Genomic DNA, 22,591 nt, shown 5'->3' with positions numbered 1-22,591 from the left:
TCCGATTTTTAATAATTTTTTTTAAAAAAATAATTTAATTATATTTTTTAACAATTTATCTCGCGTAAAATAAAAATAAGATATAAGCTGTACAAGCACGTTGCACATTAATGGGAAAATATTAACTTTTATCAACGCTTTGCCATCATATTGACAAAAGCTGAAATTAAAAAATAAATTAACCATCATTCCAAATTAAATACACAAAAATGTAATTTTCAGAAATGAAATAAATATGAAACATGATATTTAATGAAAAGTAAATACAAGACAAGATTTTCTATGATCTTTTACAATACTTATATTATTAATTCAATTAAACTGATTAATTGAAAGAAAATATGATTTAATACGTACATCTATTCCAATCGAAGCGCAACAGCTAATTTGTAAACTTCAGTAACATACATCTGCTAATAAATGATCTAAATGAAATAAATAACTATATTTTATATAATTTGAGTCAATAAATGCTGATGAATTATAAACTTAAAATTTTTACATATATTCTCAGCCCTTTGAGTCACATTTAACAAAATATTCTTGAGACGCTAATACATTAAATAAAAAGAGTTGTACTCCAATCAACTAAATCCATCACTAACGCTGACCGACTTATGAAAATTTCAATATCACTATCCTATAAAAACGGGTGATTTTAGATCACTTCATCGACCGGCTCAAAGAAGCCAATCATCACCCAGAGTTTCTCAGGAATGATTAGCCTACATTATAAAAATGTTGATTATTCTAATATTGCAACATTCAAAATTTAATAAATAGGTCAGATTTGAACGCAGAAAATAGGAACGTTTATTTATTTATTTAAAAATTGGAGAGTTAAGAATATTTTGCCGAATACGATTCCTCAGGACCAAAGGACTGTTTAAAATTTAAACTTCATAACTTTTTGAAATATATTTATAAACCGAAAAAAATAATATATTATTATTGACAGCGTTTATATCCTTTTGAAAATAAAACTAAAAGCTTAATTTTCATTGAATAATTCTTTTAGATATTATAAATTATGAAAATTATTCTCTAGTGCACATAAGAATGCCGAACGACTTTGTTTCAGATCTCGTGTTTTTTTTAAAGACATACTGGGATTCACTAAAATATGTCTTTGTATTAAGTGTAGTTTCATTATGTCCACTTTAATTTAAAATTGAATTTTACGGGCATTATAGAAAATTAGAGAAAGACGCGTAATACAACGAACAGAATGCCTTAATCTCTACATAAAAGTATAAATAAATAATATGACTATCAAAATTTAAACCTTAAAAATATTTGCCTGAAAAACCTATTATGACAACAAATTACATAAAATATTAATTGAACATTTAAGCGATTATTAATAATGGCGAACCGGTTGGTCGCCAATGGCGGCTAGTTAGCAATAAAGTACCTGAAACAATTTTTAGATAACCTATGATTTAAAAATAGTGTATAAAAATTGACAATTTTATTAATTGCTATAAAAAACTTCAATATGATTTGCTTATGTTTCGGTATACTTCAAAAAAAATTTTTGTATCATATGCGAAAAAGCAAAAATTATTTCATTATAATTTATTATTAACTTTACACAAATTAAAACGCGTCATTAAATAACACTTTTTACGTAACTTATTTTCAATGCAAAATTTATTTTTTATAAAATATTATAGTCCTTAAAATTTTTCTGTCTATATTTCTTTAAGTTATTTTCAACTTTATTTTCAAAAAAGTTGACTTTATTTTCAATTAAGGCTAACTAATTCACCCAACATTACTAACGATAAAAAACATATTCATATCTAACATTTTTTAATGCAAAGACTATTTTTATATAAAATATTATAACGCACAAAATATTTTTATTTTTAAAAAAGTGGAAAGAAAATATCGATTAAATAAGCGGTTTTTAAAACTGCCAGTTTCGAATTTTCTCGTGTTATTACTGTTTGATATATAAGAATTTCAAATTTTGTTCAAAAAGTGTTGTGTATAAAAGGGGAAAAAGACTCTTTAAGATAATTAATTAAATAGTTAATTTTTGATTTACAGAAATGAATGAAAACAATTAAAAACGTTGAAAAAGGATTGAACGTTGAAAACAGAAACGTGAAAACATAAAGGTAGAGTAATTAAATTCACACTGTTGTTTAAGAGAGAAATATCTATAAATTTCCAATTTGCAAAATCGCCTACAGCTTTCAATTACTTATTAAATTTCGGAAAATTAAAAAGTATTGGAAGATAAATTTCCTCGAAAATAATATAATTGAAAAAGATAAAATTTTGAATTTTACAATGATATAAACAGATGTTTGTGAAATAGCCCGATGTTACTGCGAAAGAAAAAAAAAACAAAACAAAAAAAACGGCAAATTTCTCGTTAGTTTCTAATTAACTGAATATTTAATAAATTTTCTGCATTTCAGAAAGTTGACTTTAATTCTTCCTTCTGTCTTAAATAATAGATTTAAAAAGTTTGGTTGGATTTGGCCTAGTTATATAGGAGGATGGTAGAGATGCATAGCTGCAGTGACTTTTATTTATATGAAGATGAGAAAGTCTGATGTGTCAAAGAATTTTAAAATATTTTAGTTTCAAGAAATATTACAATCTGTCCTATACGATTTTTTTTCAAATTGTTCAAATTAATTTTTAAAGTATTATACTTTCAAAGAATTAAAAAAAAAATTAGTTAAACATCATGGCTGGGAAGTGCTCGTTAAATAATAATCTATCCTTAATTTATAAAGAAATATTAGAGAAAAGGATACCAGTTCAGATGCTGTCTCGTCATCTGATCACTGCTAATTCCTATTGGCACAAAATACCCAACAGCATTGTTACTGCATCTATACAATGTTGAACAGCGTCGTGGAGATATCGTACAATATCTTGTGTTAATAGGGACAATAGCCTAAGTTTAAAAAATAATCCGCATATAACTTCAAAACGGGAAGTTAATATAAATCGTTACCATATAAATATTAATACTAATATAAATAATAAATAATTGACATAAAAATAAACATAAATAATAAATAAATAAAAATATCGCACTAACTTCATTATTTCCGTAGAAAGGTGTCTTAGTAAGAAACTGGTATCGTATGCCAAATATCTCAATCAATATAATGATATCTAGAAAAAATTTACCTTAATAAAATTCCGCTAAGTTATTCTGTCACATTCTAACTGTATTAAATATAACTGTTTTTTTTTACGGCTGATTTAAAAATTAAAATTCAAAGAATGGATCAAAATATAGTGTGACTTGTTCGTCTCTATAATTCACACAAAACACTCACAGTTTCTGAAAATAAAATGATTTTCCATCAGATATTTGATCAATTCTGGCCTTATTCAATAAAATTTACCTTAAGTAGTGCGCTAACCACGAGATTGCCTTGTTAGCTAATCTTTTTATGCTTACATAATAAATAAGCTGAAGAGTTCGATTTTGAAATCCACCGAGCATCTTATTGAAACAAATGTGTTACATGATTTGCATTTAGATATTAGAGGGTAAGTTCAGTTACATTTGTCTTGTTGTTGTAATGTTTCGTGAACTGATTCCATTAAACTCAACAGAATTTGAAAGAAAACCGTTTTGAAGTAGAGTTGAAAAAACAACATTAAAGAACAAATAAATAAACAAAAATCCGGATATGAAAATCTACCTTTTATTTGGCAACACATGCTTCTTTTTCTGTTCGCTTTACATGTTTTCGTACAAAAATTATCAGTGCACTCGTTTTATTTTTATTTCATTGTATAGGAATCAATTAAAGACTCTGTCCTCTCCTTCTCTATTACTTTTCGTGCATTCTTCGCGTTAAAAAGAAAACATTACATTGTCTATTTTTATTAGGATTCATTAAATTTTTTCACTATTGAGTACTTAATTAGTGATATATAAAAATTATTTCTGTGGCTTTCATAACAATTTTTTTTTTTTCTTTATACAGAAATCCATCTTTTTTATTTTTCTTTTTCTTGTTTCTAATTGCCATCGAATTACCATAGAACTTCATTTCCGGTTGATACCGATCTGTTTTGAAGCTTTCGTGGTTGGGTGGTATTTTGAACTATATTTACGTTGCTTGTCAGAAAGTTCATTGCCTATTTATTGCATAAAATCAGTAAATATGGAAAAAAGAAATATTCTAGTCTAATTTAGTGACTACTTTTTTACAAAAATAAATATCTAACGTTTTTTCGTACTACATAAAGCTATTAACTTATTATTAAACAAGTTTTTTTTCTCTTTTTCTAAATATCGACGTTAAATCTATTGCACCGTCTGTTTACCTTTCTCTTGAGGCTAAAGCTCATCACAAATCAGGTTATTTATTTTGTTCTGCCACCACTTGTGTATCTATTTTTTTTATGGTAGCTAGAATTAAAAGCAGGCAAAATACTGTTCGCATATAACACCACTAGTGTGTTAAAATAATAGTTTTCATTTCAGATGTTTATTTTATTTTTTAGAACTGATCAACAATATAATTTTTTCTTCCAAACTTCAGAATAAGGCAATTATTATCGTTTGAGTGGGAGAAAAAAAACAACTATACAATGATGATTTAGTTGTGCATTATGAATTGTGTATTTTCATTTTATACTCTATCTTGCAATTTTATTTGGCACAGTTAGAAATGAGTTGTTTATAAAACTCATTATTTCTCCATTTATTGAGAATTAAACATTCACCTAATGAGAAAAAACTATAGAAAATAAACAAGCATTTCTTTTTAATTCTAAGTATCCTTAAGTGTTACTTACTAATTACTCATAAATATTATCTTTAATTGATTATTAACAAGTTTTTAACATGATTGGTCATTTTATTGTGTACCAAGAGATTTTGGCTATAATTAACATTTTTAAAAAGTAAAAAAATTTCAGTTTTTATTGTTAATCAAATTTTTTCATTTCAATACAATGTGAATTCTTGTACTTCCATTTGTTTAAAAATAGTATGGAACTCTTTATTACTGTACTTTATGAAAGCTAATCCAATCACAACTTCTTTTTCAAGGGAAAAAAGAAAAGAATTGTCACATTGTTTCAGGCAAGATGATTTTATCACAACTCAGAAGATTTAATCTAAATTGGCTTTTAGTGTACAATATCTATTAAATCTAAATATTTTTAAAATTATTTTTCTTTATAAATGTTAACAGTTTTAAAGTTAAATAAAGTGAGAACATTTCCATTTGATCCCATTCAGAATCACAAACTACCACTTATGAAGCTCAGATGTATAAGTTTTTATCCCAAATATTCATAATGACATTTATCATTGTTGATAAACAGCTATTAAAAAAAGTTGTATTATAGTCTGTAACCAGAACAATTAATTTAAAATGTTATTATTTTAGGGAAATTCAATATTATATCTTTCTTGTGTAAATGTCATATTTTTAATTATTTTTTAGGTGGAAGGAAAGGATATATGTTTTTAAAAAATTGATTCTTTATTTTTTTATAGATATAAAAAAACATTAAACATTTTTAACTTATTAAAATTATTTTAGTAAATTGTTTTAAGATGACAAAAAAAAAATGTCTACTTTTGTAATTAAAAAAAAAAGAATTATAGTTATTTCGTTTAAACATTATGAATTTAATTTTTTCAGATTTTCTAAAATATTTCTTGAATCTAATTAAGAAGATTAGTTAACTAGGAAATATCATTTATGAAGAATTATTGGAATGTAATATATACAGCATGTCATTATACAGTTAGCTTCATATATTTCAATTGCTTTGCTTTTGTTGCTTATAATTTGAGTGATGATATGTATCATTTATTGCAATCAAAAATTTAAAAAAAAATATTTTTAAAGGGTATAAAAAGAAATGTTGTTAGAAGTGCAAAATTGGTTCCATTGAAAATATATTGTATGAAATTGTAGTTAATGACAATTAAAGTTGATGATATTGAGAAAACTCCAAGAACTTCATTAATAATGATATATGTTTTTATATTGCTAGAGACTATAGAAGCAGTTCTATGACATTAAACAACTTTTATTTTAAATGTACAAATGTATGATTTTTTTTAAAAAATATATTAGTTAAAATAATATTCATTATACTAAAGAAATTACCCTATACTATTTTGTAACTATCTGGCAAGCATGAGCTCTTGCAGAGAAGTAGCATTTTTATTTTCTAGTGCATAATTAATACTTTTGTGGATATTAAAATATATTCTTTCTGCACTCTCATTTCATTTATATATGCAAGAAAATTAAATCTCAGTTGATAACAAATATTAGTGTTTTAATAAAATAAAAAATTTATAATCCATGATAATAGCATGTTTGGTAATAAATTTATTAATGAATTTGAGTGTTCAAATTTTAACAAAGCAATATTTTTATATGAAAGTAATAAAAAATTTATTTTAATATATCACTCTGAATTTAAATTTGTGATGCAATCTTTCATGCCTGTTTGCAGGAGTGAAATAAAGGCATGCCTAATACTTCTGCAATGAAGACAAAAAAAGCCCCATGGATACCTCCACCTGGTAGATCTCTGCATCGTATTAAAACAACTGCAAAATCTGTAAGTATTTATATGGGAAAGTTAATCTGAGAGTTTTATGCTGAAACACAATTATCCTATAAATTTAGTGCATCATTGATTTGGCTTAAAATCATGTGAATCATTAGACTGTTGTTTGTCAACATTTAAATTGACTGCACTTTCTGTAGATTCTTCATTATGGCTGTTAATGCATTTGCTAGTTCATTTATTGCTCTCAGTTATTTTTTAACCATTTGAGTCCAATGTGTTGTATATTAATTTAAAAAGAAATATTAGATTGTGTTTTGTATCATGGAAAGCAATGAATATGTTTTGCCAAATGTGGAAACTGAGAAGAAGAAGATACCAAGGGATGTTCTTCCTTTGTATAAAAGAATTTGTGTAATTGAGGGTGCAACTGCTGGACTTTCACAGCGACAACTGGCTGAGAAATTAAACTGTGGCAAAACTCAAATTTCAAACATAATAAAGAATAAAGATTCTCTTCTGAAAGAATGGGAAGCAAATAACCATAGAAAAAGTGTAAAAAGGATACGAAGGTCTGTGTTTGAGAATGTGAATGTGTTAGACTTAGAATGGTATAAGAGAGCTGTTGCAGAATGTCAGTGTATCAAAGTTGCAATTTTGCAAGAAAGAGTCCTTGAATATGCTGAACACTCAATTTTCCAGCATTTAAAGCAAGTAATGGTTGCTGGATAATATGAGAAAAAGACATGGAATTCTTTTCAATGGAACATTTGAGGAAAATAGAGTAAATACTTCAAAAGCCAAAGAGGGAATACCAGAATTTATTGAAGGTTATGATCCTCAAGACATCTATAATTTAAGTCAGACAGGTTTGCTTTATCGTACCTTTCCAAATGTCACTTATTGGAAAAGGGAAACAGTCTCTAAGAGGAAAGCTATCAAATGAAAGGTCAACCATTGCTTTTTGTTGTAATGCTGTTGGTGAAAAAGAAATTCCAGTTGTTATCACAAGATCTAAAGAACCTTCATCATTTGAAGGAGTAAATTTAGCATCTTTAGACATCAAACATAAGCATAATAAAAAGCATGGATGTCTTCTGAAATATTTGAAGAATAGATTAATGAGCTAAATGAAAAAATGAAAAATCGAAATAAGAGAGTTCTTATATTAGTTGATTATGCTCCATGTCCCTGATGAAATATCCCTATCTAATGTTGCTGTGAAATTTTTGCCATCAAATTTACTTTCACCTTTGTAACCTTTAGATCAAGATATCATTCAATCTTTTAAAGTTTTGTACAGAAAAAATCTTTTGAAACTGATTTTTTCTCAAACTTCAAATTTTGCTGAATTTTCTTCTTTAGCAAAGAATTTTATTTTATTTGATGCTGTCCAATTCATCAAACATGTTTGGAATGATGTTGCAGCAAGCACAAGCCAGAGGTGTTTTTCTGCATGTGACTTGAGTATACCAGATCCACAATTTAATGAAGAGGAGAGAAGCTTAATTGAATTGAAGTTATTTTGCAGTGCCTCCCCGATTACTGTCTGCATATTCTATGAAGATGTAGAATTCTGTGAAAATATGCCTAGTGAATAGGAGGAGGACATGGTGACAGATTCTCCTGCATCTAAGGTAAGAATGTTTTTATTTTCAAATTATTGAAGCATCTGTTTAAAAATCCATAATTTTTTTAAAAATGAATATAAATTATAATTTTATATAATTTGTTAATAAATTTGTAATGCATATAATAACATGCATATTGAATAATTTTCAAGCTTTTTCCTTTTATGGACATATGAGTGCAACTTATTAAAATTACCTAAAAATTAATTTATGTTCACAATTCAATATCACAAATTTATTTTCCATTTTGATTTCTCAACACTGAGTTTAACTTGCTTTTTTGGGGCAGGATTTAAGGTCGGAGAATTATAGACCAGTGGAAGAATTGAAGGGTGAGAGAAGGGGGCTATAGATGCCCAGAATCCTAATATTTAAGGAGTGTCATGAAGTTAAAACATAAATCTATTTTTATCTTTTTTTTTTTTTTTTTTTCAACCTTTTACATATTAAGCTATAATCCGGAATATGCCTTTTAACAATTTTGAAGATGAGGACTGCTGTCCAAAATGACAAGTACAAAAAAAGTATAATTCATTGATTATAAAAAAAATACCAACTATCTAATAAATTATTCTTAAAATTTTTGCTTGTTGAATCCTGGAGGAAATTTTATGGCCACCATACTTTATGTAATTTTTGTTTAATGAGAATAAAAAAAAAAAAAAAAATAGATAGAATTAGGCTATTTGTTTTCAGGAATATGCATTCTAATTAAAACATCACAACATAATTCATCTCTGAATGTTATTCTTGTTCTGAAACAAGTTTCAGAAGAATAATGTGTTTACATTTCAGAAGTTCCTTGTTTGAGAAATTAAAAAAATCTATAATGCTCCCTATGTTTTGACTACAATCAGCTCTGATTACTGAATAATGTTTTAAAAAGAAGAAATTAAAGAAACATACAAGCATTCAAAAAACATTTTAAAAATTATATTGAAACTCTAAGATTGTTTAAAGAGTAATTGCAACGTTAAATATTCCTGATAAATTGCCTCTCTAAAAAATGATCAGCTCATTTTGTAGCCTAGAAACACTTTATTTATTTTTTGCTTATTATTTATTTAGTCTTTACCTGGGAATTTTTTTTATTATTATTTTGAGAGTTTTTAGAAAATAAATATGATTTTCCTTCAGAACTGAAAGTGAGAAATGAAAAATGTCTGATTAATCACTAGGAGAGTTAAAGTGTTTGAAATTTTTTATACTGTTAAAATGCAGTAGGAATGCTTTATTTTTATGCAAAATTCTAATGCCTAATATATTATTCACCTTATTAATTACTTTTTATTTGATAATTCTGTACTTTTATATTCTGCAGGAAGCAAATTCAGACTCAAGTGAAAGTGACGATGCTGAAGAAGAGAAAGAATGCTTGACCTATAATGAATGCTTGAATAAGCCCTATTATGTTCTAGAAGCATTAGAAGCTATTGGTAGTTTGAAAGCAATATTTAAAATGCTCAATCCCGGAAAACTTATTCAAGTGAATGGAAAATTAAACTCCTTGGATTATGAAATTCAGCACTCTATTGTTGATCAGAAAGTGAGAAATCATATTCGGAGACATTCAACAGAAAAAATATATTAATTACTGAAGTCATTTTAACAACCCCTCCCCCTCTCTATGTAAATCTTATACTGTGACCTATTGGTATTATTTTAGCATAACACTTATTGTTTAATGAAATTAATCACAAATAGTGATATGAAATATTCAAAATGAAAAATTAAGTTTTGGCAAGCCATTCCATTGTTTTAAAATATTTGCATCATGTATTTATGTGAGATCCTTTAATTTTTGATTTTTTTATGTATCATTCTAATTTTCCTATATGTTTATTAGCATAAACAAAAATGAATTTTAACATTCAAACTTTGTTAAATTAATTGCTTTTGTGGAAAGCACTTATTAAAGAAAATAAAAATAAAACCTATTTGAAAAGTTATTTTCTTGGAAATTTTTATGCAAGTTATTCTAAACTACTGCAATAATTATTAAGTTTTTTTTTTTTAATCACGTAGCTTAATTTAATACTTTTTGGTCTAATAATTTTTAAATTCATAAAACATTTGTAGGGTTTTCTTATATAAATATAACTTTTGGTATAAATATATTTTTATAAAATGAAAAATTAAAATTTTTATTTTAAAAAATTAAAAAAAAAATTTGTAAGCCTAAAGATGCACACCTAATTATAAGTGAAGAAAGTGAACTCACAAGAATTAAAGTTCCCACTTGCTGTCTTCTGCTAAATTTTGATTTAAAGGTGAGCTTATTCTTCTTGAACTACTAAATTGCTACATAAAATAAATATTGCTGATTTATTTTCATTTCTAAGATTCACAGATTATCTTCTTTGTTTTGCTGGAAAATAAATTGCATCTTTCTAATTACACTTATTTTAACTTTATAAAGATGGCAATGATAATAGGGATAATTTTAAATAATTAATTAAAAAAATAAAATTTGGAACATATTTTTATCTATTAAACCATATTTATAGATAAATTCTTAAAGAGAAGCCATTAATCACCACACATTGTATTTGTGTATATCATTTATCTGTGGTTAAAAAAAAAAAAAAAAAAAATGAAAATCTACAGTTGCCTAGTTTAAGAAGTTATTTTACATTTCTAATTTAATAAATATCATAAGGCAGACAACTGATTGCAGTATTTTTTTTTTTATTAATATTGGTTATTTACCAGTGAGAATTTGAACTGTTATAACAACAGCTAAAATTTCAATTTTTACTACTTTGTGAATTTTTTTTTTGGTTCATTTAAGAGCATGAGTGGATTTGTATCTTTTTTAAATCAAACAGCTTGGATGGCTTATTTTATAATTTATTTATTTATTAATACACCATTTGTCAATCAAATAACTATGTTTATTTGCTGACTTGAATTTAATATCTTATGTTTAGCATTATTTTTAAAATCATTGTTTTTGTATGCAAAAACTTTCACAAAAGCCTTTCTTGCCATTTATCCAAACTGAAAGAATCTATTTTTTTTTTCTTGTTGAAATTTCCTACTTTACTATTGCATTATTAATATTTTTAAATGTGTTATGTTCTTCCCCTCTACTTTTAATTTTATATCCGAATATAAAACTGTTATCTATTTTTCAAGCATTTTACCATTGAAGGGACAATATAATAGTAAGTGGCATAACTTTTGTACACATAACATTAACTGGATAGTATGCTGTAGAAATAAGATTTTTGCTAGAGATTTTAACAATACAAAGAATGTAATGCCAGGAAAAATAAAAAGAACTTTGAATCTATTTGTGTCAATTACTTTAATGAGTGATTTTTGTTTGTACTACTTTGAAGTTCATTTTGCTGATTAAAAGGAACTAAAGAAGATTATTACTTTATTTTTTGAAAGGAATTATGTAGACCAATTTAAAATTTTAATGCAGAAAATTAATTGGAAATTTGAAAATAAATATGAGAATTGTAGGATTTAATTAATATATTTTTCGCTACCTCTCTGTTATATTTTATTGCCATTTTATAATATTTACCATCTTCTTTCACTTCTTGGCATGAAAAATAAAAATAACTGATATTTTTTTCTCCCCCCCCTTTTTTTAAAAGCTAAGATGCTAATTTGCAATATGATATAAAAATATTAATGCAAAACATAAGATACATAGAATTCCACCCCCTCACACACACACTCCCCAATTTAGAATAATTGAATTTTTTTTAAATCTGATACAATCATAGATGCATTAGGTTTAAAATATCTGAAATTTATTTTGAATAATTGATTTTTTTAATCTCATCTAATCATAGATGCATTAGGTTTAAATTATTTGGAAAAAACTTTCATTTTTTTAGAATTTTTTGATTAAATTCATTAAATTTTGTTTCACAGAAAACCGAAGGTAGCTCTAAATTTGAAGCTAATCATCCTACAACAGATATGCACAGCACAGAAGATAGATTTGATGTAGCATCACTTAGTTCTACTTCATCATTCAATGAAGATACATCTGATGTAAACGTTCATTTACATTTTATAAAACAAGAAATACAATTATTAACAAAGCATTTTATTTCATTAAAACAGATATCACAGTTTCTTGTTGGGTAAGTAACTAAATTAATAAAGCTAATTGAATGAAAGTTAATCATAGTTACATTCTAAATCAAAAGAAAACTTATCTCTGATATTTTAGTATCAAGTATGAAATTCGATGATATTGTTTTTATGTATCTCCTTTTTCTAATAAAAATTATAAAACAATTAATTATTGTAAATGTTAAAATTGTAATATAAATATTAATTTATCTACAAAAGCATAGCAACCGATTTTACAAAATGCTAATTTATTTTTACTTATAATAATGGAGATCTGTTGGTGTTTTGTCAGTCAGACTGTTTGATTTAGAATTACCAAATTTTGCACAAATTTGCTTTTGAGGATAAGAATATGTACCTTGGAGTGATTTAAAAAATTTAATTAGCATTTGAATAAATTGAAATTAATTCAAATTAAGCAAAATTTGGCATATTTTTTCATTAATTTCCAAAAATTCTATTGTATATTAATTTTTTTTTAAATTTCAAAATGTTTTTTTTTTTTTTTTTTTTTTTTTTTGATATCATCAAGTTAGTTACCTTACATTTTTTTCTTGAGTTTTAGCAATTTATTAAAAATACTTTTTTGCATAATTTTTTATAATACTCTTCATTGTTGTGGAATTAAAACCATTTCTATTGTTTTATCAAATATTTAATATCTTGAATTTCATTGTTAACATTTAATAAAATTATTAAATATTGAATTTGCACAAGGAATAAGAAAATGATGTTACAGTATTAATAAATACAATGTGCTATTAGATAACAGACTGATGCATTTTTAATGGTACTATGATATCAATAGATGAAATAATATTGACTTAATACATGAAGAATTATTATTAAAGCTATTAAGCCCTCTATTAAGAAGGTTTCAATAATGCTAACAAACCAGATGATTGTCAAAGGCTGCTAGTAACATAATATAAAGTTTTGGGGTGTGGGACATATTTCAATGTACTTAAAAATTATTAAGAAATCTTATTCCTGATGACAAGTTGAATTAATGTTAAATTTTAAGGGCTATTCTAAAGGATTTTGTTATTGTGAAGAATATCTGGAATCTAAAAAATATTTTAATAATGTTCATCTGGATAATAGTTTTTAAAAAAGCTTAAATTCTATGAGTCAGATTATTTTTTTAAGTGTTTTATATTCTCACTTCTTAAACTTTATTAATGAAATGTAAAAATAATTATGATATGTCAAATACTTGCTTCATATTAATTTCTTTTATTTATTCAGAACTAAAATTTCACATAGTGTTTCCATTGTGCAAATTTCTACATTGATTATTTTAGGGTGATTTAATTAGTAAGTAATTATTTGATTTTAACTCATTCTTCTATTCTTTATAGGATATTTAATACATATGAAACTGAAGATGAAACCATAAAAGATTTACTTACAAAAATTTTGGATGAAGTTAAAGAATTTATTTTTAATCTTGATGATTTGGAATATTCTGTAACTTTAGTAGAAAATGTAAGTTTAATTCAGAAATTACTTTTCACATTTTGATGTCAATATTAGGCTTTAAATTTGATACTGGTATAGGAAGTATTTAAATTTCCTTAATAGATTATTATTTCTATATTGTGCATTCATTTAAACTGTTCAGGCTGAAAAGTTAATAAGATTACAGAAACTTTTGCGAAAGATTTTTGTGTTAAGACAAACAACCATTTTGTAAAGCAAATGCGAGAAGTGATAGTATGTTTATGTATTGGAGAATTGCATCTGTTTGCGATCTTCTGATATATCATAGTTAAAAAAAAGTGGGCAAAGAAAAATGGAATTAAAAAAAAAAGGAATATGATGTCTAAGAATGGTGGTGATTAAAAGATAACTGCAATCAAGAATGTGAAATGTTGATTACATATAAACAATTTCTGTAAAAAGAGATTATTACATTTATATATATTTACTATATAAGTTAGCAGGTTCTTATTTCCCTAGTCCGAATAGTATTGATATGGTGTTAATTTATTTCTACTTCCATTACAGAATATACCTCCCTTGGGAAGAGTAGAGTTGTTTCTAGTGATGATAGGTGGAAACTGAAGATGAGTCTTTAGTTTCCACCTATACTACTATGACAATAATCATTTTTATTTTGATTGCATAAGCAGGGAAAGATCAAACTGCCATAAGACACTTCTATATATAGTGTCTGAAGCTTCAGAGTTAATTTCCATTACCTGAGACAGTAATGTTATATTAAATATTTTGAGTATATACTAAATACTATAAAAGACTCTTAGTATTGGGGGATATAAAAAGAGAAGAATGTAAAAAGCAGTTGAAAACCTAATGCAAAATTTTCATTTATTTTTTAAAACACCAGATTGAATTGATCAAATTTTTTAACAATCACTAGGAAGTCAATAATTAGATAATGAACATATCTTTGAATGGATCTTTTATTAGAATTATCTTTTTATTAATTGATAATTCAATGCAAAAGTCAGCATGTGTTTTAATTCATAAATTCAACACTAACTAAAACATTAATGTAGTATATACTAGACTACAGCAAAGGGTGAAACATAATTTTCCCCTAACCTTTTCTATTTCTTTTTTTTTTTTCTTTTTGCAATGTAATTTGATATTAGTAAAATAAGAATTTTTCTTGTTTATTTAAAATCTGAAATAAAATTAAATTAAGAAATTATTATGAAATTAATAATTTATTTTTATTGGTGTTTTACTAATCATTCAATACATTTTCAAGTTATTTTCTTATTTTATATTTTTTTTAATATACAAAAGATTAGTTTCTATATTTGCTTGTTATTTATATTTGTTGATGGGGTTTGATAATATGTTTTATTATTTATATGAATTATTTTTATGAAAATTATGAAAAAAAATCTAAGAAAAATGTTTAATAAAATTGTTATTTGAAACTTTATTTCTTTTTCTTTTCAGACAATATCTCAAGAAGATCGAACTGCTGAATTCCAAAAAGTGACTAAACTAAAAGAAAATTTACTTTCAAAACTTTTAGGCTCTTATTCGAATATCATTACAATTTTTCAAACATATATTCAGAAGCAGAATTCTTCCCGTATGTTAAAGAATGAGGAAGACAAAATCACATTACTGAATCAGCTACAGGTAAGTACAAAATTTTATTTCTTTGATTAATTTGTAGTATATGTCATTTATTTTCAGTATAATAGATTTTTATTCATATTTTGACTTTATATGGGATTTATTATTATATATATTTTTTAATATATACATGATCCTGAAAAACAAGCTGAATCATCAGATTATTCTGTAATGACAACTGGTAGTAAAATTAATATCAGAATTTGTTCTAGTCCAATTGAGTTCAGAGTATGCTTAAGAATCTTTTTTAAAATCTTGAAAAACATGTTTAACTAGGAAAATAAAAGCAATTATATATATATATATATATATATATATATATATATATATATATATATAAACAAATTCAATATAAAACATTTATCTCAATTTTTTTAATTCAAAATTATGTTGTCATCAATGTGTTAATTCCAATAGCATATTTTTTATTATCATGAAAAGCTTTTTAGTTTTGCACAATCATAAGAAATACAGCTGATCTAATTATAATCTGTGTAAATGTGGAATGTAGTATTATATATATATATATATATATATATATATATATATATATATATATATATATATTAAATAAAAGCATTGCTTTGTCATAGCTCATATATTATAGAAGCTGCCTTATATAATATATTTTTGCATTTCACTCTTAGGAAGAATTTTATATATATATAAAGGCAGTTTCCTCAAGTTATTTTTCTTGATATTTTATAATTTTATAATTTTCTGAAAACAAATCAGCATTGTTTTTTAACTAAGAGTAAATCTAAATTGCATTTAAAGAAATTGTAGATTGTAGAAAAATTGTAGTAAATAATAATTCATGTTCAATTTTTTTTAAAGTCAGTATAGTAATTTATGTAAATGATTTTCTCACAAGATTTGGGTAAACTGCTTTTGCTTGTAACTTAACATCTTTTTCACATCTTAATATATATATTGCTTGCAAAGAATCCTAGTGAGGGAAGATTGAATGTTATTATCCGGAGAAGATAGCATTTCAAAGGTTTCCCCCCCCCTAACATTGCACATGGCATATTTCAATCTTTAATGACAATTTGAAATACCTTTTCCCCTCTTTTGCATGTAAAAAACCCAAATTATTTAAGTCTATTTGGTAGTGTTAATTTAAAAATCAATTTTAAAAAAAGAATTTTACCATTTTGATTCGTAATGTGAAAAATCTTTTTACTGATACTATAGTTCAAAATTTATTTTAAGTCCAATTTACTTTTTGCTTTCTTCCAACTTTTGTTTGACACTTTAAGAATGCATGGATACTCTCATTTTTAAATATCTGTTTAATGAGCAAAATAGATTGAATTATGCATTCACTAAAAGTTACTTCTTTTGGTTGTTAAAAATAATATTTTTTTGTTTTTCAACTTTTAGATTGGAAACCAGGACTCGTATAGACATGCATATATATATATATATATATGTAATGATATTTTAACTCTAATATCAATTTAATTAATTTTCATAGTAACTTCATCTTAATTTAGCCCATAGTAACTTCATTCTAAAATATTCTCTTATTTCGTGATCCAATTCCACTGTCTTTACTTAATTAATTCAAGAGAAGCTTTGTTAAATTGTTGAATCAGCTAAAATCTAACTTTCCCACACCGCACGTGAAGAGATAAAATACCGCTGATCATGCAAATTCTTTTTTAAAATCTCCCTGTGTTTCCCCTACCTTCTCCGCGCCTGTAATGAAAATCCCTATCGAAATCTCATAATACATTAGCACTGTGAAGAAATATTTTCCCTATAAAAGTCATAGGTTATATAAGACCAGGGATAAAATGTCCAAGAGCTCTTCCCTCATTCCTTTCTGTGTGCTCGTCGCTTGTACATATGCTTGCTTCTTCAAAATGAAATAAACCGACGTCACGAAATTAAAAGTATCTTCATTGTCTTCAAACTGCATCATGCTTCACAACAAATAATATTACATATTAAAAAGCTGACAGGATTCGAAAAGTATTATATATATATATATATATAATTCTCTGTTAAAGTTATCAGTATTTTTATGATAAAAGATTCCTGATTATTAAAGTTATGAGAGATATTGTAATAAACCATGTATATAATTTTTTTGTCTGAAAATTATTATCTTGGAGATTTATAATGAAAAAGGCTTATAAATACTAAACAAAGCTGTATTAGTGATAAAAAACTTCATTTTAATTATTATATTTATTATTTTATTTCTTTTAAAATAAACATTTGTATAAGAGAGTGTTTTATGAAGTGACTGAAGCATGAAGAATCTTATTTTGAAAGAGTGCTTATTAGCCTCTACATCTGTTCTAATTTTGATGAAATTCTTCAGGGATTTTTTTCAGTCATTTTTTGATAACCAGTCTTAAAAAAGACAGAAATGTGTTCTTAGATAAATGTTATCAGTTGTTAAATTTTTGTGTTTAGAATTTCGTCACTGGATTGTATTTGTGTTGTAATTAATAATTTCAAAAGCATTACATGAATTAATTATTCAAACTTTTATATATTTGGAACATCTCTAAGATTTTGCCTGTTTACTGAAGTTTTTTATTATGTTCATATTTCAAAATAATTATATCTCATGTGATTTAATTAATCCTAGAATTCCATGTATAGAAGTTTTCTAAAGCAAAATTTCATGAATTCCTCAATAATATAAAATAATCTGTATCTATTTTCGAATTTTTTTCCATTTTAATTTGGAAATTTTTAATATGTATGTGTTTTAGAAAATACTTTTCAACAAACTTTTATTGTTTAAATTTGAAATTTCCTTTATTTAACTTATTTAATTTAATCTTTGTTTTAATATAGGAGAGTGAACAGAGATGTATTTCTCAAAGGGCTGCCATCAAAGATTTAGAGAGGAGATTGTCTATTATCCAGGTTAGTTTATATTTACATTTTAAATTAATATTATCATGAAATATCAAAATATGATAAATATTGTCTGTATCTTTAAAATACTATATTTTTATTATTTATTTTATGATGATCTTAAGTAAAAGAATGATTTAAGACTTCTTATTGTTCATGGACTGTGTCCCCACTTTCCTTTCTTAAATTCCATTTAGGTCTACAAATCTTGTTATTGTAGTTTTTTTCTTTCCTTTTTATTTAATATATATTTATTATGTGTAATTTTCTGTGTAAGTTATTCTGTATTTCTTTTTAACAAAAAAGGGGGTGTTGTGGATTTTTTTTTTTTTTTTTTTTTTTACCTTATCAAGTTGTAATGTATATAAGCATTTAAGATATTTTCTTGCAAAAAAAAAAAAAAAAAAAAAAAAAAACCAGTCGTAAATCCTGATAAAATATTAATACAAAAGTTTCATATTGTTATACTCAATTAGCAAAACATTAATTTTTTAAGTTGATGATTTTTTTTTGTATGTTTGAAGAAAAATGTTGTTGTTATAAGATGCATTTTTCTTTTTCTTTTGTAGGGTAAAGCTAATACCATGGAGAGTTATAAATCAACTTTGGAAGATACTAGAACTGAGTTGCAGAAGCAGTTATCATATAAAGATGCTCAAATACAGTATTTGACTGCTGAACTATCTGTAATATCATTAGTATAATTTATATATTTTTTATTGATATGTTTTTATGCATAAATGAATTAGTTATAACTCTGGAGGAATGAATTGTTCTTCTGTATATTCAACAGCAACTTTCCACCAAAGAAAAAACTGATGACAATGAGAAACTTCTTGAAATAATTGAAGAAATTAAAAAGAATGCCCAAGCTGAAAAAACAGCATTGAAAAAAGCTGTAAAGTTAGTAATTCAATTTTTCTTTTACAAATTATTGCATTTAATAAACAATATTATGCAAGCATAAATTAAATAACTCTAAAATGTTTTGTACAGTCATAATTTTTTATTATATAGAATTTATGTAATTTAATAATTCTAAACCTAAGCAGCTGATCTTATCATTTTTATATTATTGAATATTGTTAAATAATATATTTATTTGAATAAATATTATTAGAGTAAATAGTACATTAATTAATGTTATAAAAACAGTAAATAAAAAATTAAAAGTTTTCAAAATTCTATATTGACATATTATAGCTTGAAAATGTTTTAAGCTATCTTTACTTTATCTTTTTTATTTTCACATATATAGAAGAAATGGTGTGTACGTCACACAGGTATTTAATATCATTATAATGAGTACATGTTTAGACATAATAGTTAAAATAATGGAAAATTTTGATGTAAAAATATTATTAAAAGCTTATTAAAATTAAAGAACAAAAATTGTATAGTAATAAAATTGGTGTCATTAAAAGGTGTATTTTAAAAACTTTAAAATGGTTAAAAATAGATTTTGTGTTATGATATGTTTGGAAATTATTAAAGAAAAACTTTAAAATTGTGTTTAATTTTTAATTGAAAATTTAAAAAATGCTTTCTTAGTGAGTAACTACTACTCAAGAATTAAATGCATGTCAAATATGGTCATTATAGATCCAATGGTTTGTTCTATAGAATATTTTTGGACACTTTTTCCATCATCTATATCCAATTTTACAAGCAGTATGACAGCTTATAATTATAAATATATAGAAAAAGAATGTGGATCCTTCTGGTAAATATGTTTAACAACAGATAATTTAAATTTCTAGATATTTTTGATGCAGTTATTCATTTTATTTTTTATTTTATTATTAAGGTAAGAATAGGATAAAATTTTACCTGAACTGAAAGTATATTTCAGTAATATTAAATGTATATCAGTTTCTAAATATGAAAACATGAATGTGATTAGTTTATTCAGTTATATCAATTTAACTTTCAACAATTTATTTTATTATTATTATTACTTTCTTCTTTTCAGATTTCAGAAATCACGAGCAGAAAAATTGGAACAGTTGCATGTTAGATCAGAAAAAGAATTGAAGGAAAAAGTAAAAAAAATATCATCTTTATATGTATTGCTAATATAATAGATATTTTAATTCATAATTTGTTAAAAAATCTTATTTGATTACTATTCATTTCATAAAATGTTAAAAATTTTACAATTGCTTTATTATTGTATAAAATTTGTTTAATGATTATGTAAACTGTCTATTTTAAAAGAAAATTTTGGAAAAGGAAAAACACTAAGTAGCTTGCTCATTCAAATGTGTCATTTATATTCCAAAAATTAAGATAGCAGAATTAGGAATTTGCTAATAATTGAAACTACTTTTGATTATTAATGATTAATGTTAAATGTTTTGTAAACTGAAAAATTAGGATTTAATTTTTTTAAAACTTTAATAAAGCATTTTCTTTTATTAAGAATGAAATTACAGCTGTATTAATCATTTCATTTTTTAATGGTTTATTCTAAGAAGATAATTAATCTTCTCATTAAGATTAATTCTACTAAGTTTATTCTATTTATTGCTTTTAAATCTTAAGATAATAATTATTTAAACCTGTAAAAAGGGATTAAATCTATTTTCTGATTTTCTACTAGGAAAAAATGTTACTGGATATTGCTGCACAAAGAGATCAATTAAAGTTACACTTAACTATGGCAAATAATAGCATTATTGAGGGAAAGAATCAAATTGAAGAGATCAAACAGTAAGTGATTTTTTTTATTTCCTTGAGGAAATATCCTTAAACATTATTGCATTGCATATAGTATAGCAATTTTTCCTCTTACTATATTTTCAAATGGTAGAGGGAATCAGCACATTTATTTTAAAGATTTTATTTTTATCCAAAATTTCTTTTTGCTATTTTAGTTGCACTTGTTCATAAAAATAAAAGGAAAGAAATGTGTAGTGTTAGCAGTATGAAACAAAAAGGGGGGAAAAATCAGATATTTGGTAAATAGTGATGTTTTTACATAAATCAAAATTATTTTAATTATATTTATATAAAATATATGCTGTCAAAGTATTTAGGATTAATTATCCCAATTTAAGAAATATCATAAACTTAAAAAAAAAATCTTTAAGAATATGAGCCAAGTCAAATTTTTAAAAATCTTTTTACCTCATTATAAATTCAGTTTTTAACAGTTTTGATAAATGAGAGTTATAAATAAACTATTATTATTCAGTATTTTATTGAGTAGCTTTATTTACTATATGTAAATGTAGAAATTATAATGTTTCTTCCCTGTGGTTTATTAATCTAAAGTATTTCATTTAACATTGTTTGATATGTATCAATTATTAGTTTTTATGGTTTTTTATGAACATCTTTCTATTCTCTCTCTCTCTTTTTCTATGTGGTGCTAGAATGTTTTTGATAAGTATTTAAGTATTCAGATGATTTATTTTAAAGTTCATTCAGTTTTTATTTATTATGAAAATAAATGTAACTAAATACATGTTTCATTTGATAATATTATGTAAGTGTTTGATAGAATTATAATAGCAATGGCATTCAGTAGAAATCAATTTTTTTCCAATGATGCTTTCGATATTGAATAAATTCGTGGAGACTATAATAGAAAAATACAAAATAATTGAAAATTTTAAGATGAAGTAAGAGTTTCTCTTATATATGCTATCTTGCATATTTTGTTTTGTAAAATAAGAGAAAATTCTGTTGTGCAATCTCTGATCTTTTATTTCATAACAAATCTAAATCTGAATTTCTTGAAAATAATACCTTCTCTAAAAGGATATATGAACAAGGTATAATATTATCATAGAATATTTCATTTGAAATTTAATATCATCATCAAATTATGAGGCAATTGTTAAAATGTTTAATGATTAAAAGAAAACAAAAGATTTTGATATAACTATTTGTGAGGCTAACCTAATCTTTTTTTCACTGCCAATAAAGTAATAAAAGTGCTGATCATTGTCCACAGCCATTTTTCAGCTCCAAGTTCATGTACATTTGTTTTTCTACTGTTATGTATTAAATTTATTATTGAAATATATATCTAAAATTCTTTTATTTTTCAAGTCAGAGTTTGAAACTACAAAATGAAATGTCTGAGAAAGAAGGTGATTTGAAGCGACAATTACAAGAGCTGTCTTCCTCTATAAATGAAAAGTCAACTCAATTGAATGATTGCTTACGAGAAAAAGTGAAATTAGAGGTAGAATAAACATCATCATTATTATAAACAATTCAGTGTAAAATATCAAATGTATGTTTATTTTTGATAACTTTGTGTTTTTTTCCCCTCTTAATAATTTATTTAAACTGTATCCACGTGATATTACTTA

General features: G+C 24.6%; 1 protein-coding gene across 4 annotated transcripts in view; it reads left to right on the top strand.

Moving 5' to 3' along the window:
• The first annotated feature begins 4,045 nt into the window (after positions 1-4,045).
• Positions 4,046-22,591, top strand: part of LOC129972213 (outer dense fiber protein 2-like) — a 26,596-nt gene continuing 8,050 nt past the window's right edge. The window contains exons 1-11 of one of the 4 annotated variants that reach the window (XM_056086249.1): positions 4,046-4,348; positions 6,475-6,582; positions 12,057-12,271; positions 13,625-13,751; positions 15,198-15,386; positions 18,204-18,275; positions 18,836-18,952; positions 19,060-19,169; positions 20,239-20,308; positions 20,869-20,978; positions 22,326-22,461. In XM_056086249.1, coding sequence (XP_055942224.1) covers positions 6,490-6,582; positions 12,057-12,271; positions 13,625-13,751; positions 15,198-15,386; positions 18,204-18,275; positions 18,836-18,952; positions 19,060-19,169; positions 20,239-20,308; positions 20,869-20,978; positions 22,326-22,461 — 1,239 coding nt within the window. In that variant the 5' untranslated portion in view covers positions 4,046-4,348; positions 6,475-6,489. Of the gene's footprint in view, positions 4,349-4,943; positions 5,078-6,474; positions 6,583-11,300; positions 11,330-12,056; positions 12,272-13,624; positions 13,752-15,197; positions 15,387-18,203; positions 18,276-18,835; positions 18,953-19,059; positions 19,170-20,238; positions 20,309-20,868; positions 20,979-22,325; positions 22,462-22,591 lie in introns of those variants that run through there. The other 3 variants (XM_056086251.1, XM_056086250.1, XM_056086252.1) reach the window with 3 other exon arrangements.

The sequence above is a fragment of the Argiope bruennichi genome, chromosome 6, assembly GCF_947563725.1.
Source record: "Argiope bruennichi chromosome 6, qqArgBrue1.1, whole genome shotgun sequence".
Lineage (NCBI taxonomy): Eukaryota > Metazoa > Arthropoda > Arachnida > Araneae > Araneidae > Argiope > Argiope bruennichi.
This window is presented reverse-complemented; position numbering and strand designations above follow the sequence as displayed.